Source organism: Sceloporus occidentalis, unplaced genomic scaffold, assembly GCF_023333645.1.
Source record: "Sceloporus occidentalis isolate IW3139 unplaced genomic scaffold, rSceOcc1.0.p SCAF_28, whole genome shotgun sequence".
In the NCBI taxonomy this organism is placed as follows: domain Eukaryota; kingdom Metazoa; phylum Chordata; class Lepidosauria; order Squamata; family Phrynosomatidae; genus Sceloporus; species Sceloporus occidentalis.
In genome coordinates, this window is record NW_028317008.1 from 7,429,730 (window position 1) to 7,442,464 (window position 12,735).

Consider the following 12,735-nt stretch of genomic DNA (forward strand, 5'->3'; position numbering starts at 1 on the left):
GGGTATACTGCTACAACAGCAGAACTGGGCAATTTGAGTCTTCATTATGTACAGAGCAAGAAATCAGCACATACCCAGTGAATACCGTTCAAAAAACATCTAAGGCATAATTATTGGGGATTCAGTCACTCTATATGGCCATATATTGCTTAGCCTGCCACTACGTCAAAGTACCCCAATTTTGGCGGGTCTTATCTAATTTGAGTCAACTTTACTAGATTCTCCTGGAAGAAGGCCTAAGCTGGCCCTGCATGATGTATAGTTAATTATTAATTACCCATCATTAACCAGATATAGTGGTTGGCTCTTCATGTGAAATATTCAACACTGCTGCAGATTCTTGGTTTAATGAGACCATGAGTGACTGTTATCCCTATAGGTTTGTGAGTAACTATACATAAACTGTAATTTTGGTTAAATGTCAGGTTTGCTTGATAGTAGGGTCGTTCTGTAAAACCAGGAAGGCTACATTAAATATTGACTGGTTTTAGAATCTCACTTCTCTGTCTTCTGTCTAAATGTAAAGGGAGTACCAAAGAGAGAGGGAAAGGCCTTAAGGCTAGAATTGGGCTCTTGTATTCCCTTAAAGACTCCAGTGGTCCCTCTGTTCAGGGGGGGGGGGGCAGAAAGATCTTTTGCCAGGTTAGGAAGATACAGCATCACATATCCCTTTAGGGAGTTCAGCGTCAGAAGATGTAGATTTGAGGGCCCGGTGATCCACGGTGGGCCCCACTTGGGCACTTCTTACCAAATCACTGCACGTCGGGCTTTAAAAAAAACGATCACATTTAAAATTATTTTTTTTTAACAATGTAGAAAATGTCAAAAAAATATGAATACTCGAGACCATTTTGGTCGCTGTTTCATAGTTGTGTTCCTTTTTGTCATAATATTTCAATGATATCACACCTTGCACATGCCTAGTAATATCAAGATTCATTAGCAGCAGAAGTTATTAGTGCCAAAATGAAGTGGTCTATTTTTGAACAAGGAAGCTTTGTGGGGAGTTGCACTACACACCCCTAGAATTACACATAAACACAAAAATGTTCAAGTTGAAGGCGCATGTGTGAGAGGGAGTGTGTAAGTCTGTTAGTGTATGTGTGTGTGTGTGTGACTATGTGTGCCAGTGCATATGTTATCAAGAAGGCTTATGAGGCCCTCCTCTGATTCCTGTATGGTGCTGATTTATGGTGGTGTTGGCCAACTGTTGGAATGATGTTTGGAATCTCATTATCTCACTTGTGTACAAGCTTCCTATGACCCCTGATGGAGTTTTACTCCATTTCCTATGAGATACATTGGCTCTTTAAATGCTTTCTATATCGAAACATAGAATTTAATGGCACATAATAACCATTTGGCCTATTGTTTCTGATTTAAAGACTGACCTTAATCAGGCCTTGGAAACCTTGGTTATTTAACGTTTTCTTTGCTTATAAGGCATCTTTAACATATAATAAGGCTACCGGACCCTTATCTTATCCCCTCCTGTTTAGCTGTTAACTACATTGAGATTTCTGTATGGAATTACAAGATCACCGACATGAACAATGTTGCGATTAAAATGTCGTACGTTAATTTCTATCTTCTTATTTGACTATTAGTAGCGATTTGCACCCCCAAAAATAGTATTTTTTTTTCTTTATAATGCTTTATTTTAATTTATATCAAGAAAAACAGTGAAGAACTGTAACATGACTTATATGTTTGTGGATTTCCTATTTCTCATGCTTCAATAATAGTTAAAAAAAAAAAATAAAGGGCGTATCATTTTGCAGGTTCGTCCGATTCCAAAAAGCTCTGAGCCCTTGGACATCTTACAACTTTAAAAAAAAGATAAAGAAAGGTCACACAAAAGAGTCTTTTCGGCGTGACATTGACTGCATAAGCTGGGTCAGACCGGCAGTGAGCATGACACGCTTGATTAGACCGTCATGTACGTAACATTCCACGTAGATCACATGACGGGCCATTTCCTTTCTTGCCCTTCCCTCCAATCACAGCGTTCCTCTCGTGATGACGTCCACAGCAATAGCCAATCGTATCAACGCAGCGGCTGTAGAGGCGTGCCTCTGACGTCAAGGAAGGACAAATTCATTAAGTCTGGAGGACGTTCGTTCTCTGTCAGCCGGCGAAGGGGCGAGTGAGCGCCATCTTATAGGGTGAGTGCGGTTGGGGATTACTGAAGGACAGAGGCTTTGGGCCCTTAGCTCGGACTGGAGCCTTTTCTTCATGTGCGGGTGTAGCGGGCTGGTTTTAGGTTAGCGACGATAAAGCCGCAATGCAGACATGATGATACGATTGTGGGGCCTGTAGTATGGTGTATAGTTAAAGGGGAGTGGGGGTACGACCGCCGTCCGTATTGCCGCCTTGGCTTAGCCGTATGCTTCGCGCCGGCAATATGTTTTTTATTAATATCGTTGCAGTAACGATGGGTCGCTGCAGTGTGCGCCTTTTACGTGGCGAGCAGCCGCCGCGTGCTTTGTGCTTTATATATAGCCGGATTTGCTTGAATTTGTAGCTCTTCGCATCGTCTTTTTTTTTTTTTTCCCCCTTTTTCGCATCGTTCTTTTTTTTAATAGAACGGATGAACCCGTCTCATTTTTAAAGGAAGGCGCCATTATCAATTGCGTAATCCGGGTCTGGTTTAATAAACTATTCTGCACATGCAAGGTTAAAAAGTCATTGAGGCCATAGATTTAAAAATACCCGAGTAAGAGTGGGTATTTTTTAAAAATATTTTTTAACTTTGTCTCTATTGTGGTTTGAATGTGACTGCATATATTGTGTGTAACTGTTCTCAAATTACCATATTTAATGTTTTGGGTTTTTTTGGCCTGTATCCCCTTTGTAATCCACAGGTACCAACATGTATTCGTCTGTTGCACAGTTATCCCGGGTCAACCCATTTAATGCCCCGCATTTCCAGCTGGGGCAAGAACCCGTGGTTTTAAGAAAAAGTAACAACCCCCAGGCTCAGCCTACAAGACACCTTGCTGCTGCCGCTGCTTTGGATGGTATGTTGATTGTTGACATTGAGTCACCTTTGGCAGTATGTGTCAATTACCTTAACAGCCACTCTCCTTGAACAACCCTGTAGAGTTATTAAATAAGTATTGTGCATATTCACTCTTGGAGTTTTGCCAATTAGGGGGACAATTCCTTAACTCCAAAAGCTGATCAGATTTCTTCCTTAATCAAGAACCTCTGAAATGTTAATGTTCTATTTATAGTCTTAATAAAATAGCCAGACCCTTTTTTAAGGTATATTGTATTTGATAGTACCGGTTCTCTTGGCAGCAAATTCCATACATCTATTGTCCTTGCACTAACCCCTTACTTTAATTACCTAATAAAAATATTTATAGAGTAAATTCGCTATCCTTGTCCTGACACAAAAATGCTACCTGGTGCTTGTATGATTCCTGTTGAATATTTTATGCATCGTAAGGTCTGACCTTCCTAAAGCACCCCTGAGTTTTGAGGTATTCAGTGCTTTGCTTCAAGCTTTAAGGTTAACAGAGCAAATTCAGTTTCATTCTATGTTGCATTTCTGTAATATAAGCTACACTAAACAATCTTACTGTCCAATCAATGCCAAAGGTTTCTTGTAAATACCATTAAGCTGTTTTTTGCCCCTCCTATTCTCGTTGATTGTGATTTGAGGCATTGTGCGCCAGAAAATTAGTTAGAAATTAGTATCCATAACCTGTAACCTGAGACGTTGTTACTAACGCTGAAGGTTTCTTCTAAACATTAAACTTGTAATATTTTGTCAATCTTAAACAGAGGAGCATAGCTGTGCTTACGGATCAGCAAAGTTCTTTGCACTTTGTGGCTTTGGTGGAATCATAAGCTGTGGGACAACACATACTGCAGTGGTCCCACTAGATCTGGTTAAATGCAGAATTCAGGTTTGTGTCTGCAAGTACAATGAAGTTGTAGTGTGAACTAACCGGTTTGACAAATGTGATTACCACTAAATATTATGACTAGAGCATGTTCTAATTAACTTAAAATGCATGGTGTGTCCTGGCTTATTCATGCTACAGGTGACTACAGCTGTGAATATGGCTCGGCAAAGTTTTATGCATTTTGTGGTTTTGGTGGCATCCTCAGCTGTGGTCTCACTCACACTGCTGTCGTTCCCCTGGATTTGGTGAAATGCCGCATACAGGTGGGTTTTTAACACGTTTTTTTGACTGAGCAATTGTAACTTTACTAAACTATAACTGACAAATCATGTCTTCGGGATAGACTATGCCATGCGATGTACCCCTGAAACGAAATGGGTAGCCACTAATTAAGAGAAACATAGGTTCTTACATACATTAAAAAAACTTTTAAAACTAACATTAAAAATGTTAGTAGATAATTCTGAAAATCGCAAACATTGTAGCATTGTACAGTGTTATCAAAGCCATCTTGTGTATAGAGCTGCAGATCCTGATGTGAATTTATTAAACCAAATTATAAGTACTGGACAAACAGGCTGCTTGTACTGTTGAAGGTGCTTGGATTCTTGGCGTTCTTGTGAGCCTAATATACCTGCATGTTTTGTTTAACTTGTGATGGCTTTTGTTGAATTTCATAGTCGCACCATCAGGATTATGCCAGGATGCAGACATTTGCAGAAAGTGCCATACATATGATTTTCTAGTCCTTTTGGAGGAGGGGGATATGAATGCTCTTGTGCATGTTATATAGATTAGACCCTTTAAATCATTCTGTCTCAGATGTGAAGTTATAATTTTTCTTTCCCCTATACATGTTAGAATGGTACAGGTGTTCCAATAACTAGGGCATCTGTAGTCTTGGTTCATTAGAAACACAAGTTTAGATCTTTCTTGACTCCATGCCCTACGACTCAACATCTGTATTTGTGTGTGTATGTGGGTTATTTGCGTTTGCTTATCTGCCTCTGTCTTCTCTGGTAGTTCACTAGCTCATGGATAGAGTCCCTCCCTGACTAGCAAAACCAGCATCTTGATGCTTATGCGTTTTTGTACCGCTAGTTACCAATATCCCTCACCCCTGTTATCTGTTCTTTAACACCAAATTCTGAGACTTTTAATCAACAAATACATTTTTTAGGTGGATCCCAAAAAATACAAAAGTATCTTCAGTGGCTTCTCTGTAACACTTAAAGAAGATGGTGTTCGCGGCCTTGCAAAGGGATGGGCTCCAACATTCATAGGATATTCAATGCAAGGCCTCTGCAAATTTGGTTTCTATGAAGTGTTCAAAATATTGTACGGCAATATTCTAGGAGAGGTAAGTCTTAATACTTTCACTGATGTGAAAAAAGCATACACTTGTGTGATAGAGAAACATTTCTAGTATTCCCTGATTAGAAATGTTTCAGGATCTGCTGTTTCCACAATATGCAGTGGTCTGTGTTTAGCTTAATGCAATGCTTGTCTGTTACAGGAAAATGCCTTCTTGTGGCGTACATCCCTGTACCTGGCTGCATCTGCCAGTGCAGAGTTCTTTGCAGATATTGCTTTGGCTCCAATGGAAGCTGCAAAAGTACGCATTCAAACACAACCAGGTTATGCAAATACTCTGAGACAAGCTGCTCCTAAGATGTATGCTGAAGAAGGACTTTGGGCGTAAGTATACAGTGATTTATCACTTGAACAAACATGCCCCCTTAGATCCACCTTTGTGGATATCTATGCTGTGCTGAGTTCTGCTAGTTTTTTTTTTCTAGTAGTTCCAGCTCAGTGATATCCAGCAACTTTTCTGGTTGTACAGTCAAAGGTGCTTGAGTCATTGGCATGTGAGATTATTATACCTGTATGTCAGCATTAATGTTCTAATGGCTGTGACTACAGCATTGCTGTTTGACACATTTCACCATCAGGACTCTGCTGGGTTACGGACACTTGCCACCTTATGCCCTTACAGGGAGATTGTACCCTTGCGGTCTCCATAATATATCGATGCTCATCACTGTGGTAAAGGGGGAGTGTAGTGTGAAGTTACCACAAATTCCACAGCAAAGTTACATGAGGGTGGTGGTATTTTCTTCCAGACCTTTTGGTTTTAGCTTAAAAAAAAAAAGTGCTCACTGCAAAAGCCATGCACTATTAAAGTAGGAGACATGTCTCTTGTTCTCAGAATTTTCATGTTTCCTCGTGTTCTCTTGATGGTAAAAATTGTCTTGGCAAAAGGGTTGAGGTGAACAGAGGTGAGATGTTAGTAGCTGTTCAGTAACTGGGCAAGCAGGCTTTTATTGTAATTGTTACTTTTATTACAGATTCTACAAAGGTGTTGTCCCTCTCTGGATGAGGCAGATCCCATACACCATGATGAAGTTTGCTTGCTTTGAACGCACAGTTGAAGCCCTGTACAAACATGTTGTGCCCAAGCCCCGAAGTGAATGTTCAAAGTCTGAACAGCTGGTGGTTACATTTGTGGCTGGTTATATTGGTAAGAATACTGTTCTCGGTGGCTTGTAGATCGTGTAGTAGTTTTGCTTAGTGCTGGTGTGGCTCTGTCCTAAACAGTCCAAACTGTTGCCCACTGTGGTAGTATGTTGCCACATGCAAAAATGCTAGTCATCACTCCATGACCATAGGCATCTGGAGATTTTTATTCAGGGGAGTGGGGGTAGTTACACAATGTATAATGAATTGCTACTACTATGGTCATATTTTTCCTAACAGCATGTGCCTGTGCAACATGAGAACTTTAGTTTACAATAGCTGAGGTGGTATAGTAGTGACAACTGTCCTACAATTCCTTTTTGAGTGAGAATAGTTTCAGTTCTTGCTATGATGTTTTAAGTACTTTGATAGCTTGAAATCTGATTCTGATTATTTTTTTTTTTCCCCTCCAGCTGGTGTTTTCTGTGCCATCGTTTCTCATCCTGCTGATTCAGTAGTGTCTGTGTTGAACAAAGAAAAGGGAAGCACAGCCTTGCAAGTCCTAAAGAAACTTGGACCCAAAGGTAAATTTTTACAAACCAAGACAGGTTTACTAAAGCACATTTAGTTTAACATATTCCTTGGAGACCTGAATTGACTTATTTTAAATATTTTTCTTTTTTCAGGAGTGTGGAAGGGTTTAACAGCCCGTATTATTATGATTGGTACCTTAACTGCTCTGCAATGGTTCATCTATGACTCTGTGAAGGTCTACTTCAGGCTTCCTCGTCCTCCTCCCCCTGAGATGCCAGAGTCCCTGAAAAAGAAGCTTGGTCTGACCCAGTAAACACATGGACTTAAATCATTTTGGTTTCATTGACACTTTAAGCTAAAGTTTTATAAACTCAACCACGTAGGCCCTACCTTCTCTGCGATGTAATTATTGGTTGTGCCCTCACTCTGCTTGGTAGCCCAAAAGTCAAAACTGGTTTTACCGTAACTATCTGTTGCAATAAACAGAAGATAACTTAACTTAAACATGTATCTGTAATTTATCCTTTGACAAATGTAACTGTAATTGTTTTTTTACACACTATCTCCTGTTTTGGTACGGAAGTTAAAATGGTACAGTATTGGAACAGACTTTTCAAAACTGATCACCTAACATGTATGATGACGCACTTTCCGACTTCACCATGAAGTTGACACACATTCGCGTTTTGTTGGACTGTACCACATTAATGAACACTGCTTTCTAGTCATGCAGATGGCATATAAATTCCCTTAACTGTATGGTGGCGGACGCCTGTCTTAAAAGTATTTAGGAGGCGATCAACGATAAACTTCAATGTTTTCAGTGTTGCTGAAATGCCTCGATCACGAACGCTCAACCCAGGACGCGCTGTGACCGGAGAGCGTTCACAATAGCCACTGCGAGTGATTTCTGCAACTGCAAGATGGTGGCAAAAAAAAGCTAGTGGATGGCCACACATCCACTAGCTTTCAAAAATATGATTTTTTTTTTTATAGGGCACGCTTAAATGGCTGGGCTCAAAGATGTACCAAATAGGGCATAGGCAGTGGATCACTGCCAAAGTTCAACATTGAAAAATGCGCATGCCTACATGTGGGGCTTTTGCCCCCAAACAGCCAGGCAAAATCATTCAAGTGAGGTATCGCCATACTCAGGAGATGTTGCTGAACATATATTGGGGTGTTTTATTATGGTGACATATACCACAACCTGTTAATTCATACCTGAAGTAAAATGTGTGTGAGAAAAAAAAATGCCTACCACAAAGTTTGACAAAGACTGGTGGTAGAATTAATGAATGGAAAGAGTTAAAATACCTGCATTTGAAATACCCTTGGGCAGGGGCGTACCTAGAGTATGTGGCACCCCCCCACACTTTAAAACTGCATAGCTTCTACCGTTATATACCGGCGCAGACACTGAAGGTGGTACAGCGTAACACTTACTGTTATCATTATATACTGAGGCAGACATTGACGGTGGTACAGCATAACACCTACCACTATATACTGAGGCAGACAATGACGGTGGTACAACATAACACCTATCACTATATATACTGAGGCACATATTGACGGTGGTACAGCATGATACCTATCGCTATACATTGAGCCAGACATTGACAATAGTGCAGCATAACTCCTGTCACTATATACTAAGCCAAACATTGATGTGGTGTAGGCCTACCACTTCATTAGTAGTAGGGATGCACCGAAACGAATTCTGGACTGAAACCGAAAATGCAGCATTTACCTGGCCGAAACTGAATATGGCCCCCCCACACCATAAAAAAAAAATCTAACACTTTTATTTCAACTAAGTAACACCAAAATAGGACAAAACAATTAAATAACAATATTTACATATATATAATTAACAGCAATCACATTTCTATCATGCCCAGGCATACCCAGATTCCAGGATGTACTCGCAGACTTGGCATGATAGGAGTATGATTGCCCTATCTATCCCTTCTCACTCCCTTTTGTCCTACCTACCCCTTCTCACTCCCTTCTCCCTATCCCCCCGTCTCACTCCCTTCTCCCTATCTATCCCCTCCTAACTATCTACCCTATCCCACTTTGAAGTTCACTTACCTTTCAGGAGTCCTGCGGTGGGGGTGCAAGGCCTCTGTCTCCCAGCTCTGCCACTGTATGGAACAGTATAGAGTGATGGGAGTTATGATGTACTAGAGCATAATTATATAATGAAAAATACATTGGAAATGGTACAGCATAACACCCATCACTCTCACACACTTACCAATCCGCACACACACCAATCCACACGCATACCAATCCACACATATCCCAATCCACACATACACCAATCCACACATACCAATCCACACATATACCAATCAACTCTCACTCACTGAATGCTTTCCTACCTTTCCTCTTTTCTCCTTACAGCTTCTTTTCCTCCTCTTCGCTCCTCTTCTTTAGTTCTTCTGTCTTCTTCCGGGTCAGAGGGCACGGACGGCAGTGGGTGCGGCTTCAGTGTTGTGCGCCGGGATCTGACAACAAATCCCAGCGCACAGCAGCTGTTGCCGCGCGGATCGCAAGACCTCCGGCTCCCTTCAGTGGTTTTAAGCCGGGTTCAAGGGTTGAACCCGGCTTAAAATCACTCAAGGGAGCCAGGGATCTGCTAAAGACCTCCGATACCGCTCCCTTGCGAGCCTGCTCCTCCAGCGGCAGACATTGCTGTCAGTCTCTGGAGGGGTGCCGGCAAGTTGGCACCCCCCTGATGAGCGGCACCCGGTGCGGACTGCCCCCCCGCTAGGTACGCTACTGCCCTGGGGTGTCTAGTTTTCCAAAATATTGATTTGATGGGGTAAATTGCATTATCCGGCTTCAAAGATACCCGAAATGGCACATGGGGGAAGAATTACCAGATTTGGAAAAAATGCTTTTGAAATAGCAAAACGCTACCTGTACTTATTGCCTCATAATGTGTAGAAAAAAAGCAAAAAAAAACAGACGAATAGTAGAATCTATTTAGCAGGTTTTTTTCCCATTACCTTTTATAGATGACTAAATGATTTTTCAACTAAAAGTTAGAAAGTAATTTTTTTTCTAAAATTTTGACCATATTTTATACTTTTTTTTTTTAAATAGTAAATATGATACAATCAAAACAATGTCACCTAAACAAAGCCCTTGTCCTGGAAAAAAAAAATAGCTTGTGTGGGTTCAGTAAACGGGAAAGAAGAAAATTACAGCTAAACAAGAGCAGCACAGAAATGTTATAACGCCCATTGTCACAAAGGGTACAAAAAATAAAATCAGCCATTGTCATAATCTGAGAAACAAAGTGCTTCTCACTATACAAATGACGGGTTTCAGAGTATAGTTGAAGTCTGCATGAGCATTAAGTGAGACAGGTGCATAAAGTACTAATCTTAATTTGTACTTTTATTCATTGTAAAGAAGTTGCAGCACTTCATGTTTAAAGATTAACTAAAGACCAAATCCAACCCCCAAAAAATCACTTCTCTGTGTGACCCGCCAAGTCAATACATTACGTGGGTGCCGCATTCTGTGCTTTTTCTTTGTCTATGACTCTGCCTTGCATCTGAGGAAGCGTTTCAGGACCCAGTTGGTGACAGTTACGCAGCATTCCAGTGTTGCAGAAATACAGTTTATTAAAACTTTTCCCATCCCTTCTTCAGCACAGTAATAAACTGATTAGTGTTTTATTTTGTGGTGCTCAATTTTTGTTAAACTATTTCCCCTATTTTTATGATCAGTACTTTGTACTGCTTGTGGGAAACTAATCTATTTGGGTTTCATCTAGGGGTAAATTGTTTAAATCCACGTAGCTCAAATAATAAGAAAATGCTTCTTTGATAAGAAAATGGAAGGCTTAATATTGTGATGAAGCCTGTGAAAGGCTAACACGCACAGGGTTACATTGGTAATGAAGATGTAAGGTAACAAGGTCACAACAGATGTAACTAACTGCAACAAGAATGTAAAAGATTGTAAGAAGGTATTGGGGGTAATTTCATGCAGCTGAACATACCCATGTAATTTTGTGCAGCTGTTAATCACCAATCAATTATTTGAGGCTATTCAAAATAATCTGTATGCCCAATGTGGCAGCTGACCCTACCTCATATAATGCAAGGCAGCAGAAATGGAACCCCACTGACTTGCTGGGGATCAGGTTTTTTTTTTATCTTCTTCACTCTTGCTGATTTTTTTCAGCCACAATGACAGAGATTTAAACTACTTCAATGATAATGGTCAGCGTCTGCTAAAAAATGATCCCTCGTATGACATGCTCTATAAGCTTAGGTATAGACCTTGCTTGTATGATTTAAACGCAGGTTTCAAGCAAAAGCTAAAGTTACAGAGTAAATTCTACAAAATTTACAAAAAGCACGGTATACTTAAGCCATTTTCCTTTGAGGGGAAAGACTCTCCTAAATTCTCGAAGCAGCACTCCAAATACATTAGCTAGTATGTAGAAGCAGAAATGCGGGTCAATAAAACATTCACGTACATGATCTTTGTCGCTCATGTTAGACTTTTTCTGCAATTTAACAATACTTATGGCATACTGTATGTAACACATAGTAAATACTGGTAACTTGTAGTAATATAAAAACATGTATCAAATGCAATCCGCATCCTGCCTTTAGCATCGTGTTATCTAATACAGGGTGTAGAGTAGCTAGTATTGTGTATCCAGTGCCCACAAGGACACCCAGCAAGTATGCATTTTATGAAAATTACATTTAAACCACATCAAAAATGGATAAATCGCTCTGGTCAATGACCCAAGAAAATCCCTGTTTCTTAAGGGGATAATGATCTCCATTATTAAATTGAAATATAAAATACAGAACTTGAAATGTGCAAGTCTATAATTTTATTGTTGTAGTCCCACAGTGACTACTGCATTGCAGACCGACTGATAGCTGAGGCGAGTGCTTCAATAAGGCCCTGGCAAAAGCAATTACCTACAAACACTGGGGCAAGGCAGTAACGTAAATTGTTATGCAACACCAAGATAGGAGCTACAATATATAGCACTAAAGATATATATATATATATATATATATATATATATACACACATATTATAGTCTTGTGAGAAAGAAAGTACTCCCTCTTTGAATTCTATGGGTTTACATATCAGGACATAACAATTACATGTTCCTTAGCAGGTCTAAAAAATAGCTAAAATTAGATGAACAACAACACATGACATATTGCATCGTGTCATGATATATTCAGCAAAAATGAAGAAGCCATGTGTGAAAAAACTAAGTACGCCCTTACTGCTTCTATAGGAATTAAGTACTGCCCTTGATTAATTGATCATGAGCAAGTGTGACACCCTGTGTAAAAGCTGTCTGCGCTTCTCTTCCTAATAAAGTTGGCAACGAATATATAAACATAATATAAATGAGGTTTTGGTTATATGAATTGGCCAAAGCATAATTAAGCTCACCCGCCACGTTTGGTAGGCCTTATATTATACATTTGTATTATTTGAGCCTGAGACTAGCTTAGCGCACCGACATTTTTTCTTTTCCCTGTTTGCCCATAATTGAGGTTGTTGGCTCCTCATCAGTCTGGTTGCAGCTTGCTGCCCAGGGGTTAAATGGGAGGAGGTTTAATTGCACCTCCCCCAACACATTAATAAGGTTTTGGTAGCAGTATAAACTGCTTTGTGTGCCCACTATGTAGGAGGTGAGAGTAGGATCTCACCCTATTGAGAGTGTGCCTTGATGTGGCGGGTGAGCTTAATTATCCTTTGGCCAATTCATATAACCAAAACCTCTCATTTATATTATGTTTATATATTCGTTGCCAAC

General features: G+C 40.1%; 1 protein-coding gene and 1 non-coding gene across 2 annotated transcripts; both read left to right on the top strand.

The window, feature by feature from the left end:
• The first annotated feature begins 2,132 nt into the window (after nt 1-2,132).
• LOC149299765 (solute carrier family 25 member 3-like) lies at nt 2,133-7,273 on the top strand. Its single transcript, XM_089486177.1, has 8 exons — nt 2,133-2,165; nt 2,865-3,020; nt 4,056-4,180; nt 5,098-5,277; nt 5,434-5,615; nt 6,266-6,438; nt 6,848-6,958; nt 7,061-7,273. The coding sequence occupies exons 2-8, from the start codon at nt 2,873-2,875 to the stop codon at nt 7,219-7,221; spliced, it is 1,080 nt and encodes a 359-aa protein (XP_089342303.1). The 5' UTR covers nt 2,133-2,165; nt 2,865-2,872; the 3' UTR covers nt 7,222-7,273.
• LOC149299766 (small nucleolar RNA SNORA53) lies at nt 5,646-5,892 on the top strand. Its single transcript, XR_016272361.1, has one exon. It is a non-coding gene; the product is annotated as a small nucleolar RNA SNORA53 (small nucleolar RNA).
• Nucleotides 7,274-12,735: the final 5,462 nt, after the last annotated feature.